At 42.6% G+C, this 22,307-nt stretch overlaps 2 protein-coding genes and 1 long non-coding RNA gene across 4 annotated transcripts; 1 reads left to right on the forward strand and 2 right to left on the reverse strand.

Moving 5' to 3' along the window:
• Positions 1-1,637: 1,637 nt before the first annotated feature.
• Positions 1,638-5,503, reverse strand: LOC129595105 (atrial natriuretic peptide receptor 2-like). The gene is made up of 8 exons (XM_055492018.1): positions 5,446-5,503; positions 5,062-5,373; positions 4,423-4,726; positions 4,142-4,361; positions 3,919-4,066; positions 2,463-2,511; positions 2,241-2,290; positions 1,638-1,936 (listed from the first exon to the last, which is right to left on the reverse strand). Exons 2-8 carry the CDS (start codon positions 5,147-5,149, stop codon positions 1,638-1,640), a joined length of 1,158 nt encoding a protein of 385 aa, XP_055347993.1. The 5' UTR covers positions 5,150-5,373; positions 5,446-5,503.
• A 5,744-nt stretch (positions 5,504-11,247) lies between these two features.
• LOC129595092 (atrial natriuretic peptide receptor 1-like) lies at positions 11,248-17,851 on the reverse strand. Its single transcript, XM_055492006.1, has 19 exons — positions 17,631-17,851; positions 17,488-17,531; positions 17,381-17,419; positions 17,020-17,097; positions 16,762-16,899; positions 16,648-16,698; positions 16,505-16,588; positions 16,162-16,303; positions 15,612-15,687; positions 15,287-15,536; positions 15,022-15,213; positions 14,635-14,956; positions 12,975-13,278; positions 12,662-12,881; positions 12,442-12,589; positions 12,320-12,368; positions 12,093-12,142; positions 11,710-11,801; positions 11,248-11,421 (listed from the first exon to the last, which is right to left on the reverse strand). Exons 1-19 carry the CDS (start codon positions 17,722-17,724, stop codon positions 11,383-11,385), a joined length of 2,412 nt encoding a protein of 803 aa, XP_055347981.1. The 5' UTR covers positions 17,725-17,851; the 3' UTR covers positions 11,248-11,382.
• A 595-nt stretch (positions 17,852-18,446) lies between these two features.
• LOC129595093 (uncharacterized) lies at positions 18,447-19,901 on the forward strand. Of its 2 annotated transcripts, none has more exons than XR_008691270.1 (4): positions 18,447-18,560; positions 18,747-18,858; positions 19,515-19,711; positions 19,795-19,901. It is a non-coding gene; the product is annotated as an uncharacterized LOC129595093 (long non-coding RNA). The 2 variants fall into 2 exon arrangements; XR_008691269.1 differs by having other exon boundaries at positions 18,466-18,624.
• Positions 19,902-22,307: the final 2,406 nt, after the last annotated feature.

Here is a 22,307-nt window from a genome sequence, read left to right on the forward strand (position 1 = left end):
CAGCGCTAAGCTATGTCATTTGAGTTGCCGGATTAAACGGTTTTTTTTTGTGTTATGGCTGCGGGACCGTTTCCGGCCACGTTCCGCGTATTTGCCAAAAGGAATTAAAGTTTCGAGCCCACCCTTGGTGTTCTGGCGTTGCGTATATGATCGAGTAATAAACAGCGTTCCTACATTGAGTACATTGCTTATTTTATAAACGTTCGACTGGAAAAGGGTAACAAGAACAAGAAGCATTTATTTATACTGCTTCCGGTGTCGAAACAACAACGTAACGCATTTCAATCAGTTCATTGTATAACTTTGCAACTGATTAGCTTTTTCCACATCAGTAAAAATTGATAATTTTATAATTGGGCAGCGTGCGTCCATGCCTTTGCAATCAAAATCATATTGCTGGATCATTGGCGTAATTCCGGAAGTACATTAAAACGATCACAATGTAATGATATCGATGGATTGATAAACAAACAGAATCTTTGGTGGCGTTGGTACATGTTGCAACGACAGTGATGTTGGTGTCCAAGTACATAATATAATGTAGTGTGTAAAAGGGAAAATCGTCCGGACGGTTAAACCGTCCGCCGGACGCTTTTCCCTGCAAGTCGGCAAAACCGTCCGGCGGGCCAAAAAAACGTCCGTCCTTATCGGGGGCGGACGGTTTTGCCGGAGTGCATATTCGGGGGCGGACGGTATTGTCGGAATGCATACCGTCCGGCCCCAAATTATAGACCGGCAATACCGAATAAACAGTCTTGGTCATTCACAGAATCGAATAGAGCAGAAAAAAGTTCAAAAAACTGGGTGGAGAACATTTACGGCGTACGTTTTTTCGGACGTCCGGACGATTAGCCGGTTACACATCGTATCGGGAAGTGCGCATCTTTATCATGATAATTATTACTGTTTCAGCACAAATCGCAACTGAGCAGGAATCGTAGTAACTGCGGGAAGTACATCATAGCGTTGCTAGGTAAGTAACATTACAGAATCTCGAGAATCTCGTGTACGTACATGTGGTACGTACACTCGTACAATCATCACAATATAACCCCTCGCGGTGAATTTAAATCGAAGATTCGATTCACTATAATACACGATTTAGCATAATAGTAATATACTAGTGGTGGTTGTTAACCACATTATCGCACGAGCGCGAGCGCCAATACCACTGAGTAGTGGTAGTGGGTTTATGGAATTGGAAAAGTGAGCCGTGACGCTCTTCGTGGCGTCAGACAAATTTATGCTCTTGACGATCAATTAACTGCAGCACCTCGCGCTTCGCTCTCGGTGAAAATTATTATGGTAATCATTTTTATCGACAGAGTCGTGCACACAGCTATCTGTCACCAGCTTTTTTCTCAGATGAATACGAGTAGAAAATGGTGAAAAATTTCCATAACATATCTAAATCTAAATGCTATCATCGCAAGACTGAATTGAGCGCTTCAGGTGCTCCTTTGCCGCTATCATTGCCAGCGGAGATGCTGCTGCCTTAAACAACAAAAAACAGCCAAAAGGTTCAGCGCAACAGCCAAAAGGTTATCATTTCCCCTTTTCCCTGTAAAAATAACGAATTTCTGTGCACATGCCGCATATATTGAGAACACATGCATTCAGGATAATAATATTATGATTCAGGATAATAAGATTATGTACGAGGTTATAAAGAATTTCGGGCTAACGGCTTTACGATCAACCTTTACGATCGGCTTTACGATCGATGTATTCCATGCAATCCGCACCTTGACAGTTATCACGCTTTCACCAGTGACAGTATCCAAAATGTCAGCGTTTGGAAATAACTTACAGTAATTCCAATACAAATCAGATGCTATCTTTACCTTAATGCTAATAGCACCACGTGACTCTGTTTCAAAACCGCCCAGCTTGTCCAGCAAATGTTTGGTAGTTCCGCTAACATGGATGCTGGAAGCTGTAATCAGGCCACCAGCTTTAAAGAATTCTGATTCAGAGTTCGAAAATGAACCCCACCGCGTTATTTCCTAGCGGAAAGCGTTGGTAGTATACCTACTTCGCTATTACTACTGATAACACGCATAGCTGGCATTTAGGACTATGTAAGCATAAAATGATTTGTCTGGACATTTAGCTTAGACAGCTTTAGGGCATCAAAACAAATAGTTGGTATCTAAATGACAGGTCCGGCAGGTGCCGAAAGGAACGTAAAACTGGCAAACAGTACTGTAATATGCGTTTTCCTTATCTTGCTAACTTACCGGCACCGTGCGTTTCCATTCGGCTAGCTGTATTAACAGTGTCCCCGAATCTGCAGATGCAAACAAAAATTAAAAGTTTATTTTACAACTCGTCTAAAAAACTAAGATTTTATTCATAACCCAAAACTTTTGGTCGGTGAACTTTGAAGCAGAAGGCCGTGGTTTTAAGCTAACCCGTGCGTAGCCGTTTCTTTAACCTGATAGAAAAACGGTTTTACTCACAGACAGTACCGCGGCATTTTAAGTCCCACAACACCGGCTGCGCAGGGACCTGCAGGAAAATACACATTGACTTAATATTTCATAACCCAGTTAAAAAATAGGAAATCACTATAAGCACCCCCTTACACCCTCGTTTATTATGGGCACCCCTTCTCGCACCCCGTAATTTATAGACACCCTTTTCTGTTTATTAAATAGAAACACCCAGTCAGTGTATTTTATAGGCACCCTTTAATAGCATATTTCGGATACAGAATTCGAAATAGATTTCATATACGTGCGTTAGACTGACGCCGTCAGTCTCATACAGATACTCGCATTGGAGACCGGGTGGCCTCCTCCTTGTCCAGCGCTTCTGCTAACCATTTTCGGTTCGGTTCGGCTTTTGTAAAAACCGTACCTTCTGGTGACCCGTACAGGGCTTGCACGCAATCCATCCTCGCAGCCATGTCAGCGCTTATTCGTGTCACTTCCGCTGCGTCCGGACTACAGATTGCTTACGTATCCTTATCCATAAATATCCTTAAGTACTAATCTGCCTCTCCATACTTTTGCGATCATAGTTACCGTATCTAGGTTCTAAAACTACAATTACAGTAGTACTACTCGAAACGCACTTTAAATGCGTTCTGTAAGATACAGAGCCGGGGGTTCTATAAAAGTTAATCTACCAATGGTACAGCGCTGAATCTTATAGAGCGTTACAGAGCTACGAGACCACGGTTTCTAAAAGCGCCCAGTTACCGTAGTTGAATTGGTCAACGATTTATTTATTTTCCGCAACAATTTTGTGGCCGTTTCCTTTCTGTTTTTTTGGCGATTTTTAGTTTTGTTAAGTCAAGAAATCAAACGGCTGGTGAAAAAGCGAAAGGCAATTGCACGTCGCGCTGACGGCTCTGGCGAAGTTGCCTGTTGCCATCGATACAAATTAAACATGCACAGTCAGAGGCAGCTAAAATCAGTGAACAAAGCAGGACTGGAATGTTGATTCGATAGAAACAATTAAAATCCCGTTAATTACACCCTCAAAAACTTGAAATTAAAAATAGAACTTAAGACGTACAGCGGACTGTGCATCCACATCAGAAAATAAATTTAACCTAGCAAGAAATGCAAGTTCTGTATCGTAACGGAGCCAGGAGAGTTCCTTTTAGATACAGAGCACTTTAACTCGGCCGTCCAATCAGCGGTAAGAGGGTGTGATCGAAAAGTTACAGAACTTCCGGCTCTGTATCGTACAGAACGCATTTAAAGTGCGTTTCGAGTAGTACTAGTATTATATTCTAAAGTTTCATAGGGGTGCCGATAAAAAACACGGTGCACGAAAGAATCAATTAACAACATAAAGGTGCCTTTAATTAACGGGGTGCGGAAAAGGGGTGCCTATAGTAAACGGGGGTTTTTGGGGTGCCTATAGTGTCGCCCTAAAAAATAATGGCTCTAATAAAATCGTTACCCGAATGTATGCCGACACGCAGTCGCAACCGTTCTGTGGCTTCAATTGGCGAGGAGATGCTTTCCGTGGCAAGCAGCATCGACAGCGTCATCCGTGCTATTTCACCGGCATGCCGGATACCGTTGCGTGTCGGCAGGCCGCTGGCTAACTGTCACACGAGTAAACAATTAACGAATGCGAAGAAATTGCTGTGCGAAGCAGTTTTTGGTTTAAGACAACGTACTAGATAGGAATCGCCGATGGTCTCCACTTTGTAGACATCGAATCGGGGTAGAATGGAATCAAAGACGCTGTATACGACATTTAGCAGAGTGATTGTCTGCAATGGAGCACACTCCACGACAATCGAGCCAAACTGGGGAATATCGCTGAACGACAAGGTCACACAGTCGAAGTGTTCCGCGGTGACAGTGTGTTTGTTGCGTAAACTATTGACTACCAACCTGCAACACTAGCGTGCGTTTACTATTGCACGTACATACACGGTATTAATGGAAAAATTACTCTGGCAGTATTTCCCGTAATAACGAGTCCACTTTACTCTGCTCCTCTATCAGCTGCCGAGTACGGGCCTCGACAAGATCCTCTAGATGGCTGGAGTAAAGGTCCAGTCGCGGTAGAATTAGATCCATCATCTTCTTGCACGGAATGACTTGACTCAAGACTTTGGTGAAGCGCGACATTGCTGGTCGATCAAGGTGGTTGTTGGCAGTGCATGTGTCGACTATGCGTAACAGTTCCACCGGCAGTTTGGATATGTCCGCGATGCGAATAACAGTTGGGTCCTTGCGTAGCACGGCAACATTTTCTACAAATAGCAGTTAGTATCTTGCTGCAGTGCGTATTAAAGTTCAACAAACATCTATGGAGTGCGCCGATTTCTAATATTAAAGCGAAGCGGAAAATACAGGGTATGCTGTGCGAGGTTAGCCGGCCGCAGTAAAGCAAATGCAGCAAATCCCGACACTTGTCGACTACAGTCTCGTCTTCGAGTTTAGCAAGAACATACTAATATAATTAGAAAATATTAACAATATCAAATGGTGGCTTCGCTTCCGTCCTGCCATGTTACAATTGCCTAATACGGTGTACCGCTCTATAAGTTGATGGCATCCATGCTTCAAGATTGAGTAGCCGAATTACCTTGCACGCTGTCGGGACTCGCAAAATTTGTCTGCAGGGGTGCCCGACCGGTGAAGATTTCGTTAATGACCACCCCCAAACTGTACATGTCGCGACCTTAACGGCTGCCCCGCTAATGACCTCCGGTGCCGCCCACAATACACTGGGATCCTGTGGCAGTTCTGCGGGAAAGATGCTTCCATACAACTTCCCGCGGAATTTTGCTAGGGCGTACGACGATAATTTTAGGCAAAACCGTTTGTCAATCATGATGCTTAAGCTGGATAAGGTCCCGTGATACTGAAGTGAAGAGCCGTGCAAATATTTTAGTCCCTGTAAAAACAGTTTTCATATTCATGAGCCAGAACGCTACATCCAGCAAAATGCATGCTGTCACTGCAGTACCTGCACTATTTCCCAAATCATCGAGCTTTTTAAGGTGTGGTCCATGTGGATCGGTTCGTTGTGTATCAGCAGTCTTAATGTATCGCGAGCACCGTAGTCGAATACCATGTAGGAATTCGCGGGACTGCTGTTGGTCGCGATACCAACAAATCTGTTCACATTCTCATGGTGTAGAAATTTTATCTAGTAAAGCGATAATTTCTTGAAATAGATAACGGTTACGTGTCGCTACAGAATTATACTTCTTTACCGAATGGAGAACATTGCGGAACATTGATTGTTCTAAGAGTTGGTGCACTGACAAGCATTCTCCAGAAAACGACTCAATAATAACCGACCGACCATGATACAATCGCCGGTTAATGCAGACACCGAGTTCTGCTTCCGGAAGTCGCTGCCGCACCATGATCCATGCGGGTCCAGGATTGGAAAGCGGCTGCAGGTCAGTGTAATGCAGCTGCCACCACGGTGATTTGTTGGACATTTTATTTGAGATCTTCCTATGAATAATTGTCGCCACTTATCACTAGCGCATTGGTACTTACAAAGCGGCAGAATTTTTTAGTGATTTTACCAGTATTACCAGTAGAGCACAGTAAACAGTCCAATGCAGATTATGACGGTTACCGTCACTAGCACCCCGGTGATTACTACTGCTTGCGCTGCAATAGCGAAAGGGTACTCAGAATCTAATAATAATTTAGTGACCACTTGAGGCTGGTACGCGTAGTCGCACACCATTAAGCACACTAGAATAAACCAATCAACATAATATTATAAAGAAAATAAACATTTTGAAATGCCTTACTATTACTGGTTGCGCAAAGGTCATTCCGGTATCCACACTGTGGGACGTCTGGTGGGGGGCCGTCTTTGCTCTTCCATGTGTGTGCTAATTTTGGAGAAACATCTCGCAGAACAGATGAGGCGAAGTCGTAAAGCCATGTATCCTGTCAGTAAATTCAAAACCGAAACGAGGTGAAACAAATCCGCTACTGACAAAACTGTCATGCACTTGGTACAGTGTATAATCACAAAAAAAGCACCCTTGCCTCCAGAAAGCCGGTATCGACATTTAGTCGTTGATAAACGGCATCGTTCATTCGCATTCCGTTTTTGTTGATAAAGAAGTTGCGGAAACAAGGATTAAATGATCGATTATAAAATCTTCTAGCAAAACCGGTTCCGGTTAAGGTGTTGATGTCCGTCCGCAGTTCATGAAAAACCTACTGACGCTTATAATTATAAGATACTTCAGCGTTCTAGATGCGGGTTATTCCTTACGTGAGCAAAGGCCATGACCGATTCATAACTGGAAATGGCCAGATCATTGAACTAAATTACAAACAACAACAGTACACTACGCTAAATTACAAAATCATAAATGTAACACTAGCGGTCAACGAGATACCTGTTCGCTGCGGGATACCGAGCGATTGTAACGATCGAAAGAATTATTCTTAGCCTCTTCCAGTACATCGCTGATAAGTTCCCATTTTGGATTTGGGTTTTGGAAACTGATAAGCGACTGGAAGCCTTCGAACGCTGCCTAATCCCAAACGCGAACGAATAGCAAGTACTGTACATACGTAGAGAATGCAAAGGTATTCGACTGAATGTTATAAACCAGTATTCGTATCTTACTTCGTCGTTGTCATCAAGAAATTTCCACAGAATTTCCGTCATGCCAGGGACTCGAGTGGATTGAAAAGTGAAGAATATCTGCAGCGGATGATAAACAAAGTACAATCAGCAAATATATTAAGTGTACAGTTTATCCCATATTCTTTAAAAAATCGACAGTCCGAAGAAAGATAATAGGGTGAAATTTGGTTATTTTGATGATAAACCGTTATCACTTATCAGTACAGCAATGGTACGGTAATCGTCCACCAAAACGTAAAAAGTCTAGCATACATACATAGTCGCCATTGGTCATGTTCAACCACTTTGCCGTCACCTGGTAATGACAACAACACAGTGCTAGGTAAAACTGCGACACAAACTGAAATAAAAGTAGTATGTAGTTGTACTAGCTGCTTGTAGAGCTTACCATGATGTCGCGAACGATGCGCGGATGAGCACAAATCACTTGCACTGCCGTTGCCAAGAATAAACAAAAAACCACGATCATCAAGCTTTCATGAAACTCTATAGTTTACTGCACCCTTCCTCAGGCTTAGAGATTTTTGGCGCACCTCGGCTTTGATCCTGCACTCGTCTCAGTAATGTTGTGTAGTTCAGGGTTTTTACTGAATCGAATTCCAATTTGTTCGTGATAAATTTGGTCGTTGTCGATCCATCCAGAAATCGCTTTATATTACGGCAAGCTACCATATAGAACGTGCTCAGAGGCACGAATCGCGAGGGCATATCGCACAGAAGAGTGATGGTGCGCCAGCGGTATTTGTCCAAAAATAGCTGGAAGCTCACGAACGTTGCTACTTCATCAGAGGAAGTGAAGCTCATCACTGTTGGATAGCGCTGCTTGTCGCTAAGTGCAGCGTCGCTCGATGAACTAAGAATATTATGCGACAGCAAGCAAGTTACTCGTATTTACTGTGAAGTGATTTTGTTGTACGGAATCTACCTATCTCTTAACCTGATGTTCTTAATGTAACCAAATAAACGCTCCTGTGAAGCGAGTCGCATTATCCCACTTATGTCAACGTATTTTTGAAAGTTGTGGCTTCCGTTTTTTTTTGTTAAAGTGGTGTAAATGATCACTACCACTTCGTGATAAAATAGCTTGGAAATCGCCAAGACGCACTTACGATGCGAAAAGAGGAATATCCCATTCTGTAACACACAGTCATTATACTGTTACTGAAATCTGCGGATTCTGTGGGGTAGAATGCAGTAGTTACCAGAAACCATATCAGTTAAACTTAAACTGAAAGAACGGAGTGTTATTAGTACTTTCTGGTAACGCTGTTGGTGAAACCTTCAAACACTGTATAATATTCCATTATCTTAAAACATTTCTCAACAGTATTACCTGCCGTTCTGTTTGCAAGAATAAATCATTTTTTCAAGAATAGGAATGGTTTTCAGGAAAAGGAAGAATCCCCAAGTACTAGCGTGAAAAATCTGCATGATCGTACACGTGAGCTTACCTCGAGCAAAATCTCCTAGAGAAACTATTTCCATACTGCACCCTGCAATGAAATCTGGTAAGATACGAAGAATTTCTGGAGAAGGGGTGGAAACGCGGCATAAACAACAACCCTTAAATTTCGTTAAAGTGAACAACTTCTCAGCAGGGCGCCATGCGAGGGAAACCGAGAAACGGCTGAAAAAGGCGCCAATAGGGGAATCGAACCCCGGCTACGTCGTTAGATCCGCGTAGGCAGTACCACTGCACCACGGCGCAAAGTGTTGAAAATCCTTGAAAGACTTTGTCGCTGTACATGAGCCGCTTCTCTCCTCACAAACTGGTCGGATGACATAAGATAGTACTAATTTTGGTAACGTAATGATTTAAATTTTCCTGCAAATTTATAGCGCTCGAAAATTTGTGTGCCATAGAACAGAGACTCATTTTTTCACAAGCTAAACTGTTCATATGCAGCAAAATATTCCGTACATACATGTACATGTATGTACACTGGGCGCCATAAATGTGATTACACCGATAGCCTACTACGCAACAGGTCGGGACGCGGGGGGGGGGCGGACTTATCATTTTCGAACCACCTTAAGAGGAGGCTCCAATTACGGGAAGGGCTTCTGTTGTGGGGGGCTTATAATTCGATAATACGGTATTCCCGCATCCTTCGTGTTCAAAATATGTAGCGCAGTTACCGGGAGAAAACATGACTGTAAAGCTGTTCGGATATCGTTGGACAGCTTCGTAGATCTTATCCGATAAGGCAGGGACTAATGCTGCCCCATCGGCACAGCTGAGAGCGCCAGGCTCATGAATTATCGTTCTGGACATATTGGAAAATGTTGTCGGATAGTCGTGCTGCAGTCGCTTAAAGGCCACATCTAACGTCGGTCCAACGGCATAGTAGCTGAATGGAGTCATGTCGCCGATTAGAATAGTGATGGCATGGATATGAATTCCATTGGTATCGCCAAATGTCAGACAAAGGCAAATCGGCACAAGGTGTAACGCCAAGATCAACCCATATAAAAGTAAGTACATTGTAGTTAGACGATCAAAACAGCAGCATTGGCACTAAAGCTATGGCAAGGATATACCGAACCCACATCAGCTTGATGGAGCCTTCTGGGCTGGTAATCGTCCAATCAATTTCCGCTCGCATGCAACGAAAGGATGCATCATGCGTGTTTTGTGTCCTGAATACCGCGAAGCCAGAGAAGGTTTTTTATCGCCTGTACCGTGAGATACTGTACATGTTCATATTTCTGTACTCTGTAGTGATAAACTAGGAGTGTTATGCAAAAAGACTTCAATAATATTCGCTCCGATCAACCTGGTTTCATGATCATTACGGTGCCAGCGTTTGGCCTTATCCGTCGCTTAATTTGATCCCCAGGTATGCCGACACGTGCGGATTCCAGTCAATAATACACCAAGCACTCGTAGTCATTTTAAATGATACAACAGCTAGCGCGTGTTAAATTTCTTCCAGTAAAATCGGTACATTACAAAAATTGACATATTTTTCTCATTCATATGCTTGTATTCATACGCTTTTCTCGTTCATTTGCTTCGCACATAAAATAAGTGGTATAATTTTTCTCTAGGTACTGTACTGAAAAGGTCAACCAAAATTTAGTTAAATCACTTTCCGATACCAAAACGGTCAGCGTAATGTACTCCGATCGATCAATCTATCGTATAACTGAAGAGCTCGTTAACTTCTTCCACTTCCACTGATTATAAGTAATAAACAGTTTTTCAGCGTGATTCCGTGACTGTGGAATCGCAAGTCAAATTACTTTATACGCAATTTGGCTTAATCATGGAATAAAAACGATCATAGCAGAAACGATCGCCTGCAGGGGAGCGCACTGGACGATGATCGGCTCAAGCTGGGGAATGTCCTGAACGGCAAGGTCACACAGTCAAAGTGTTTAACGGCGACGTTGTGTTTGTTGCGTAATCCTCCGGTAATCGGTTGACTGCTCACCTCCAACAGCGAACAGCGTCTAATGTCCCGCGTTTGCTCTTGAGCAAAGATGCAGTATAGATGCAGTTATTGGTATTCATGAATGAAAGATGCAGTATACATAAAACTGAAATTAATCGGTACATACACAAGCGGAATTTTCGTGACGTCAGCACAAGGTGCAGTGATAATGATTTTATACTGTATTCAACTCTGGCATACTGAGAGATCCCATGCTGACATGAGATGTCACGTACTTTAACACGCTGATCATATCGCCCATCACAACAGGGGAGCGGTGGCGGGAGCGGTAGCTGCGCAGGCCGAACTCTGAGAAATATTGCAGTATTACCAAGAATACCGATTTTGTCCGCTGGGCTTCGAGACTCTCGGTTCCCTGGACCGAAAGATTTCCGCATGATCGCGTAACAAAGACGAGAGATTCGTCCGGAAACTGGCGAGAAACAAGCGAATGGAGTAAAACGGCATGGAAACTTAACGAGGTATCGCGGCAGCTGTTCTGGGAACTGTTGGGCGAAATTTGAGCACACTAACGCATCTGCTGCCGCAGCTAGAAGGTCACCATTTTGCTTTTTTTCTGTAGAACTACAATTGCATAAGTTTACAGAGGCCTACGTTTCACTTGTGCTCTGAAGTTTCATTTTCATTAGCTACTCGAGTAGGTATATAGTGCGTTTAATTCACGAAAACTGGTCGCTAAGTTTATCCAATTCTTTGTGCACATGTGTCACTTACACCGCGACAGCGCAGCCGCACATGTAAGTACTATCAGTGTATAACCATCTCAACGCTGAAGCTACTGTTTTTGCAAAATCAGCACCACCGAATATTAAGTCTAATGCAACAGCCAAAAGGTCACCATTTCCCCTTTTCCCTGTAAAAACAACAACCAGTCCTTGCGTATAAGCCACAAATCTTTTCAAATTGTAACTATTAATTTTATATTTACATTCAGAATAATGACTACGATTTTACGAACAAGGCGACAAAGCCTTTTGGTCCAACATTACTACGAACAACTTTATACAGGTCCATTTACATTAGCCTGCGTCATGAATAGCATCTGCTGCGATTGTCGAATTTGTAAAATCATCAGACAGTTCAAGTTGCTCCTGTTCGGTATTGATAAGTTGTTTAAGTATTAATCAGTTGGTTTCTTTACCTTAATGATAACAGCACCCCGTGACTCTGTTTCAAAACCGCCAATCTGGTCTAGCAAATGCTTCGTAGTTCCGCTAACATGGATTCTTGAAGCTGAAACCAAGTCAAACTTCAAATAAGTCTCGCTAAAAGGTGGAAAAGAACTCCAGAGCATACAAGGCAGATACCGGAATACTACTCGCTACCGCTTTCGCGCACAGCAGACAAATAGCCAAAAACGCTGATGATTTGTTTCTGCTTCTACGACTAGCCTTGAACGTTTTGCGATACGTTTCAATATAAATGTAAATGACCAATTCAATCCGGTAGTTGCAGAAAGTGAAACTATCAACCTATATTTCAGTTTCCCAGATTTAGTGTTTCCTGATATTTTTCCTAACTTACCGGCACCGTACGTTTCCATTCGGTTGGCCGTGTTAATTGTGTCTCCAAACCTGCAAATGTGAACGGCATTAAACTTTGATTTGTGCTGTTTAGACTTAAACGCATCTGCAGTCTTAAAATTCGTTCTACATCATTAAAACGGAAAATGATGAAATCCTTGGTTCTGATTTGACCCGTGCATAACCGCTTATTTAATTTTAACTTGATAGAAAAACGGTTTTACTGACAAGCAGTAGCGTGGCATTTTTAGGCCCACAACGCCGGCTGCGCAGTGACCTGCAGAAAAATCCGCATTAACTTAATAATTTTTTAAATCTGTTAAACATAATATTTCCGATGAAATCGCTACCCGAGTGTATGCCAACACGCAGTCGCAGTCCTTCTGCCGGTTCCATCGGCGAGTGGATGCTCTCCGCGGCCTGCAGCATAGTCAGCGTCATCCGCGCTATTTCGCCCGCATGCCGAATACCGTTGCGTTTCGGCAGGCCGCTGGCTAACTGTCACACGAATAAGAAACACTCTGTCAATACTCATTACTTAGAACGGCTGCATTGTAAAAACGTAAGTACTAGATATGAGGCGCCGATGGTCTCCACTTTGTAGACATCAAATCGCGGCAGAATCGAGTCGAAGACGCTGTACACCGTGTTGAGAAGAGCGATCGTCTGCAGCGGAGGACATTGAGCGACGATCCGCTCAAATTGAGGGATATCGCTGAACGATAAGGTCACGCACTCAAAGTGTTCCGCGGCGACAATGTGTTTGTTGCGTAATTGGTTGACTACCGTCCTACAACAATGTCGAGGGCTCCGTTGACGCGTTTGCTCTTGAACAAATATTTTATACAAACACAAGTATAATTCACGAGCGTAAACATCTTACTCGGGCAGCATTTCCCGTAATAACGAGTCCACTTTACTCCTCTCGTCCATTAGCTGACGCGCACGAACTTCAACCAGATCCTCTAAATGACCGGAGTACTGATCCAGTCGGCTTGTAACCAAATCGAGCATCTTTTTGCACGGGATGACCTGACTTAATGCCGCGGCAAAGCCGGTCATAGTCGGCCGTTCCAGTTGGTTGATGGAAATGCACGAATCAACAATGCCGACCAGTTCCGCTGGCATTTCTGACGTATCCTCAATGCGAGTGACATTTGGATTCTTACGTAGTACGGCAACGTTTTCTATTAACAGCATTCGGTAATGCTTTGTGGGCACTCTGTAGTGCAGTAAGCCGGTACATACTCGGGAACATGTACGAACTAGTGTACATGTACATGGTACCAGACTCGGGTACATGTACGCAAACTTGCGCTTTCGCGCACTCTCAGACATTGGTTTGCGCTGTTTTATGGCATTCTATAGCCAAAATAATGATTCATATAAACTGGAACAAAACACCATTGTGCGCGCAAAATCCGGTTGCGAAGATACTGGTTAAAGATTCCCACAGTTTAAACGCATGGAGGTGTCCCAAGAGTCTTATTATGCACTACTCCTCTTCAAATTTTGCATGCAAACGCACAACACCATGAACGGTTTTTGCACCAAATTATTTTCCCACCATGTTTTCCAAATTTTGACATGAATTTCAAAATACCGCGCTTCCAGGGAGAAGATGGCTGTACGGGTTGAAAAAGGAGACGAGGCCACTATTCAGCCATGATTACGATTACCATAATCGAGAAACACCAGTTCACTGTGCGGCCAGATCGCAGGCCTATTTAACATATAAATATACTGGATCGTCCGGTACGCACGTAAGAAGGACGAAAAGTAAATAATTTAGAAATAAAATGGGCAGCTTCCGGTAAATCTGCGCAGTCATGCTGCCCTTATGGGTAGCTTGTCAGAGCAGATAGCCACAACCTGTTCCACCGCTAAGACAACGTTCATCCGCTCTAATAATTAGACTTATTTACACCTCCGTGCGTTTAAAATTTTGGAATAATATTGCACCGATATCTCCACAACCAGATGTTCCTTGCACCAAACGCTTTTAAGCCAGTGTGTAAAATTATTTGGCTATAGCATGTCCTATAGCAAGGTATAGTCCTAAAACATTGAAAAAAGTGTTTGGGAGTGCGCAAAAAGTAAAGCACATGTACACGTACTGGTACAATGTACCGGCACATGTCCCTTAACCAGTACAATCGATTCGTATACTATACTAATTTATACTAGGAAAGTGCACCGCTGTTGGCTAGCACTGAAAGACCGAAGCGAAGCGGGAAACAAAATTAAATAAACACTTTAGGAGATTCATTTTTTTTTAATTTCCCGTTTTCATTTATTATTTTTTGTGTTCATTAAATATAGTTTTTAACACTATTTATGAATTTTATTAAAAAATGAAGGCGTGACCGACGTGACCGACAAAAGTCCCGTTTTCTTGAACATAGAGGACCTTCGCTTCGCTTCGGTCGACAAGTATACTAATTTTATACAGTCAAAAACGCAAGGTATAGTCAAGAATGGCACTTGCAGATGTACTAGAACAGTTTGTACACAATGTGAAAAAGCGTGCACGTAGTACGTACCGTGTACGCTGTCAGTAATCGCAAAATTCGTTTGCAAGGGTGTCCGACTGGTGAAGATTTCGCTGATGATGACACCCAGACTGTACATATCGCTCTCTTTCGTGGCCTTTATGGATGCCCCGGAAATGACTTCCGGTGCGGCCCACAATATGCTGGGATCTAGTGGCAGCTCTGTGGGGTAAACGCTTCCATATAATTTTCCTCTAAATTTCGCCACTGCGTACGACGAAATTTTCAAGCAGAAGCGTTTGTCTATCATAATGCCTAGGCTTGATAGGTTTCCGTGATAATGCAGCATAGAGCGATGCAGATATCGTAATCCCTGTACAAAGATTCTGGTGCTAGTAATAAGATTACCGTAGAAAAAGGTTAAATATTGCTTGGTACATGCACGATTTCCCAAATCGTTATCGTCTTGAAGGCATGATCCATGTAGATGGGTTCACTCTGAATCAACATGAGGAGCGTATCGCGAGCGCCATACTCAAAAACCATACAGGAACCGGCAGGCATCACACATGCTTTAGTGGCCGTGATGCCGATAAATTTGTTTAGATTCTGATGATGCAGATTTCTCATCTAATAAGAAAGACGTTTTAGCAACATACTCCAGGCTGAAATCAACAACGGTTGCATGCACATTGAGTTTTACCTGTTGCAGAACACTGCGGAAAGTTACTTGCGCTAGGATTTGCTCTACTGTCAAGCACTTTCCATAAAAAGATTCGATTACAACTGCCTGACCGCAGTATAAGCGTCGGTTAATGCCGACACTGATTTCGGTTGCGGCATGCAGTTGTCGTAAAAGGACACCAGCTGGTCCAAGATCGGAATATGGCTGCAGGTCAGTGGAAGGTAAGTACCACCATGTTGACTTGTTGAACTTTTCATTTGAGCGCTTCCTGTAAAAAATTGCTGTAATACTTAGCAGGAGCTTAGCTGCTATTATGGAGAAAGGAAGCGCTTGATGAAATCACCAATAAACCGTAGAAATCAACCCGATACAGACAATGACCGCTATCGCCGCTACAATTCCGGTAACTGTTCTTGGCGCTGCAATGCAACAGTGCATACTAATTACGTAAAACTCGGAAAGGTATGTAGTACTAATTTTTTAAAATGGTGGACACTGGGCTGTCGTTCAGGCTAAGGCAGTTGACTGAGATTTGCTTTGGTAGTTAACGCACTACTTTGCCGTAACTGTAAGCTTGATACGGTAAACGTATGCGGTGTTGCGCATGTCGTATGAAAGTAAGGTTACTTCGTTTCCAGTAAGTGCATTCAACCACAATTACGAGCACGCTTTCAGACAAACTTTAAAATTAGTAGCATTCAAGAGCGTTATTTTTATTCTGGGGGTATGGACCAGTTTCGGGCGTATCGACCCTATTGTTTCTGTTATAATTCAGCGTGTTTTTCCGGGTGATTGTTTATTGCGTTTTTGATTTGACCAACAAAGTGCAATCAACCAAATTAATTTTAGTATTATTAATTTTTTAAATCAAACCATTTTCGGAAACGCCTTACTAGTGCTGGCGGTGCAAAGGTTGTTGTGGAATCCACACTGCGGCACGTCAGGTGGAGGACCATCTCTGCTCTTCCAGCTGTTCGCTAATTTAGGGGAAAATTCTCTTATGTTGGATGAAAAGGAGTCGTAATGCCATGCATCCTGTCGAAAATCGGAGTCACATAAGTAGGTTTATGTTAATAACCATGTTACGCAAAGTGTTAATTAAAAGCTGTGAAGACTCCATTTAGGGTGTGTCGAGCCTCTTGCCTCAAAAACGCCGGTATCGGTGTTAAATCGATGATACACAACATCGTTCAAGCGCATTCCGTTTTCATTTATTGTGAAATTACGGAAGCATACATTAAACAATCGATTGTAGAATCGCTTCACAAAACTGATTCCGGTTAGGACGTTGGCATCTCCCAGCAAAGCTTCTTCCATAACCTATGAAACGTTAAAAGTTGGTTTTCGTAAAATCTGTTGAAACAGAGCTGTTGTCTTACGCGAGCAAACACAATCACCGATTCATAACCCGCAATGGCCAGATCCTTGCGCTGCAAAATAAAGAGCGCGTTCAGCAATCGTACTAAATCATAATTATTATGGTAATATGATACCTGTTCATTCCGAGAGACTGAACGGTTGTAACGTTCGAACGAAATATTCTGGGCTTTTTCCAGTACATCGCTGATAAGTTCCCATCTTGGATTTGGGTTTTGGAAATTTATCAGTGATTGGAAGCCATCAAATGCTGCCTAATTCGATACGCCAGCGAACATCAACTTATTTATTATGATGTATGTACACCAAAAGCATCTGACAGAAACCGGCAGCCCAATGTACAGTATTCCCACAGGGCCACAGCTGTAGCTCACTTCGTCGTTGCCATCGAAAAACTGCCACAGAAGTTCCGTTTGACCTGGCACCAGTGTGGTTTGCACAGTGAAGAATATCTGTAGCGATTAATTTAAACATCCCGGTCAGTACTACATTTTTACGTCCAACGCTTTCGATGATTTCCAAGATAAAGTGAAAGTGTATTAGATTAAATTAAAATTGTCAAAAGGCTCAAAACGTAACTCTTAGTGTTGATACAATAAAGTAGTATCATCGTCCAGATGTGTAAGTGCAAATGACAGAAATTAAGTCGTGCTCAATCGGCACAAACAGGTATTACTCAGCGTTTTCAGCGTTATTTTTAAGGAAAGAAAAATATTTTTTATATATATAACGTACATAATCGCCATTGGTCATGTTTAGACGATTTGCTGTCACCTGTCGATGACAAAAACAGCGCAATATACTAGAGACGAAAGAGGCAGAAATAATTCATGAAGTTTTACCATAATATCGCGAACAACACGCGGATGGGCGATGATTACTCCCACTATCAGGGTCAAAAAGCAGACAGAAACCATAATCATCAGCAATTACCAATTACCAGTATTCTAAATTTTAATTAACAATGTGTCACTGTTCGACCCACCTCGGCTTTGATTCTGCATTCGAGTCAGTGGTGCTGTGTAGTCTTGGCTTTCTCTGGAGTTGAATTCCAGTTTGTTTGTGAGATATTTGGTCATCGTCGATCCATCGAGAGACTGCTTTAAATCCAGGCAGACTATCACGTAGAACGCGCCGTTTTGCTTGAACTGCGAGGGCGATTCGCACAAAAGCGTAATAGTGCTCCAGCGGTATTTGTCTAATAACAACTTAAAGCTGCGGAACGTTGCTACTCCATCATTCGATGCAAAGCTCAATAGTGTTGGATAACGGTGTTTGTCGGCAAGTCTACCATCACTCGCTGAGCTGAACAAGATGAAGCTGTTGATGCATGTGTAGGTATGTTTTAATCTGCTGCATTTTTAACGCGAGTCAGCGCATCGGTTAAAACTGCGGCTTCTCTCCTCAAGACTTGCAAATCCATTTCTCAGATTCTTATAATACTCAATGGGCTTTTGTGGGCTTCTTTCAGTTTTTGGTATCAAATACAAAAAAAAGTAGACATCTATTTGTTTATATGTAGTACAAGAACGTCCCTTACGTAATGCACTGATTAGCTCTACAATTTTTGTAATTTGTAAAAATGGGCTTACGACGCAATTAGAGGAATATCCCATTCTGCAAGACAGAATGATACACATTGTGATGAAATTCTATGAATATGAAATATGTGTCAAATTCAGTGATAAAGGTAGTACTCGGAAATCAATCGCAGTTGCTCATATTGTTTGTCTGATAAAGAGCAAACATTTCAGATAAAGCACACCCTTGTGAAACTATGGAGAGAAGTAGGGTGCAAGTAATAATCTAGAAAACATGAAGTTTCGCTGCATTCCGGTAACTGTATACGCGAACTTGCCTCGAGCAAAATGTCCAAGATTTAACATCTCCATGCTGCATCCTGTAATGAAATCTGGTAAGATGCGAGAAATTCTTGAAGTTGGTGTGGGGGCGGCATTCGAATACAGAGTAACTATCAGGTAATTAATTTGACAAAAACTTAAAAAAACACTTTGGTTTTTATCATATTTCGATGTTGTGCGTATACATTTTCAGAAACGAGTCACCCGCCTATTAGAATTTCTAAAAACATATTTTAAAGTTTTCAGAATCGATGCTTTTATCGGGAAAAAACATCGCTGGGAAAATAAAACATCGCTGGGAAAAAACATCGCTGGGAAAAGTTCATTCATTAACTGTGCAGATCATCGTCGGTAGGTTCTGGTGGAAAAACTTACGGTTAGTAAAACGAGAATACTCAAGAACGGAAAACCCAAGACCATACACAAGAGCGTGCGCTATACAGATCTGTATACGCGATCTGCAATCTGCACTGTTTTCAAACCAACCGGATTAAGACTAAGGGCATACTTCTACAGCAGTTTCCTGGAGGCATATGGTACTTTTCGTTTACAAAACTATGAAGCGAACGTTACCAGGGGAAAACATGACCGTAAAGCTGTTAGAATATCGCTTGATGGCTTGGTAGATCGGTTCCGATAATTCCGGCATTAAGGCCGCGCCATCAGCACAGCTGAGTACTCCAGGGTAATGAATTGTGGTTCTCGACATGTTGGCAAAGGTCGTCGGATAGTCCTGCTGCACCTGCTCGAAGGCCACGTCTAATGCCGGTCCAACTTCGTAATAACTGAATGCAGTAGTGTCCCCGACCAAAATAGTTATGGCATGTATGTGCGTTTGATTGGAGACGCCATCTGTCCGGCTAGAGGAACTCAGCACAATATAGATATAAAACGAAAAAGTCAGTCCATAAACCGGCAAATGCATGGTGGTGGAATGAGCACAGATATCATAACGCTGGCATCAAAACGTTGCCGATGATAATGATAAATGTGCAAGTACGTTTTAGGTACAAATAAATTGCATCCTGGCTCAGCTAATTATCATTGAACCTGGTTGTCGAATATGAACCTCGAGCTCATGACAAACCACACGAACTATGTAAGTACTATTCGGAATAGTATTGTATTCTGCAACAGCAGCCAAACGATCGAGATTGCATCACCGCCTACCTTCCCCTGCCGTGAGGGACGCACAAGAAATCAGGTGAATTCAGAATAAGGATGTCAATGGCATTTCACCTGTCGCTCGTTTTTATCTGGTCATCACGGTGATACCGATTGACGCAGGAGTTTCCATTACCGAGTTTCCATTACTCTCGACCCGGCAAATGCGGATCCATATGACCTGTCATTACCCGGTACCGATAATTATTTTAACCGTCGGGGTGGCAAAGGTGGGCGAAATTTCCTCCGGTAAAAATTACACAATATCCATTTCATTTTTGTGCTACCCGTAGCTCTGCTCAGCATGTTTTAAATGACATCCCTAAACTCCTGCGTCCGTCGAACTGGCGGTGCACGTGGAGAATCTTTCGAGGGCAAGTTGCTCTGCAGTTGCACTGCTTAGGCGATCGAGCTGCACTACAGGAGGTTGGACGTGGTAAATGCCCGATCGGCCTACAACAATCACAGCCGCCTAATTCCCAAGACACGAAGAACGCATTACGGTACCAGGACAAGGATATCGAGTTCACCCACCCGGTTCGGGTTAACCTCGAGTTACCCCCTGGCGTGTGGCGGTGGGCACATCATAAAAGTTACAGCTGATGCAGCAGTGATTGCAATGTCACGTAATTTTCTAACTGAAATTCTTAATTTGTTTGGCTTTTTCTGAATAAGATTTCTTAGAGAATTGTTGTTTGATTTTAGTGGTGGTTTTGTGGAGATCTGTAAGTGCAACACCCAACGTTGATGCGGTAGGCCTGTTTTTTTCACGATGTTGTGGTAAACAGATTTGTCTTGTTTTTAGTCTTTCATGTGACATTTTTATTGGAAAAACATATATGTTAACGGCAGTAATGATGTTTTTTTTAAGTTGCGGTGACTAATAGGCAAAGTACGATGTTGGTGTTTGTTTTTTTTCTGAATCACACTAGTATTGATTTGTTAATATTTATTTATTTTTATTTATTTTCTCAATCTACAGTATTTTTGTGCATTTTGCCGCTAGGACACACCTTTGCCGTCTCGGTCTTCTCTTGCAGTATGTTGTTATTCTGGCTTTTTAATTCAAATTCTTTCCAGTATGTATTCTCGTTGCCATTATTAATGTGTTCCTGTTACAGCCTCGTAGATTCGTTATGTAGGTCGGAAAAGTATTTTGCCACTTTTCTGCTACCTTGCATATATTTATTACAGATCTTGTATTGTGGGCATATGCCTGCTCTTCGCAGTTTTTCCTGATCATGGATGAGAAATTATTAATTAAACTGAAATTCCATTACACGAGTAGCTGCGAGCCTACAATCAACCGTCATCATTAATTTGATATGTTTAAATTGGTCATGCACAAGGATCATAGTGTGAGTTGTGATAATTAATTTTGTGGTTTTAAAGCGGCTGTTAGTGATTACGATTACAGAAGTCAGTATACTGCTCAAACGACAAAATGCTCTGATGAACTACAGAGTGCAACTAATTCATCCTGCTGTAAGCGCTATGCCTGCGCTGCACAGGAAGGCAACCAAAACACAGACGCCACAAACGATAGCTTTATTAATATCGGAAGATGTTAATAAAGGGATGAAACCCAGAACATCTAAACAGCCCCGAAGGGTCACTCTAGCATGCGCAAATATCGAAGGCCATCTCGTACAGCATGGACGTCTCCATGCTGTCGAGCCAAAATCCAACAGAATGAAATCAAAACGTCTCGGCCATGTGCATGCAATGCCAATCTCTGGCCGTAAACAGAGCACATGCGAGGCGAAATCGGAGTCGGTGCGACACCCACTCAACCCACACTCCTGGGCGGTGGCGCCGATCTCCTGACACTGCCACAGGCTGTAAAGTTGGATTGCTTGATAACGCCGTTGTTGAATTAATGGCACATCAAGGTGCTTGTTATATTGTAACCGCCCAAACCGCAAACCGAACTCTGGACAGTAGGCAATCAAAACTCAAAAGCCCTAACTTGGAACATAAATCCGTGTGTGATGGTATTTGGATTCCGTGACATCACAACAAGAATTCCGTGACCTCTACAGAGACCGTGACCTCTACCTCTGTATTTTAAAGAGATTTTGCCAGCTGGTAAAACGAACTAATCCAACTTTAATCAAACGCTTTGAAGCAGCCGTCATTATGCCTGGAAATGCACTGGGTAATTACTGCTCACAGTAACTGCCGGCTGACTAACGTGGTTACATACATATGTAATTCTAATGATACGGATTTCGAATTTATTTTTATTTATGTTGTGTTCATTTATGCTTTTTAGTTGCAAGTCTCGTTCTGGGATGGGTGTCCTCTGTCCACGGTGAGTAACTATGAGTACTTAAAACAAATCCAGGTCCTGCTATCAAAATTCCAGACATGAAGGTCGTCGCCGCTTTGTTTTGCAAGAACAAATTACAAATGTATACGAGAGAATAACAGTAGCGCATTTCAGTGCTCCCTGTATTTGCTGCCGTGAGCCGGCTGGAGTATTACGTTGCGACAATATATATGACTAAATCTAGCGCGGTACATAAGCACCATGTTTAGCCACAACGCCATACTCCAGCCGACATTATGGCAGCAAGTACAGGGAGTACTGAAATGCGCTACTGTCATCCCCTCGTATAACACTATCGATTTGC

Source organism: Paramacrobiotus metropolitanus, unplaced genomic scaffold (assembly GCF_019649055.1).
Source record: "Paramacrobiotus metropolitanus isolate TYO unplaced genomic scaffold, Prichtersi_v1.0 Parri_scaffold0000074, whole genome shotgun sequence".
NCBI classification, from domain to species: Eukaryota; Metazoa; Tardigrada; class Eutardigrada; order Parachela; family Macrobiotidae; genus Paramacrobiotus; species Paramacrobiotus metropolitanus.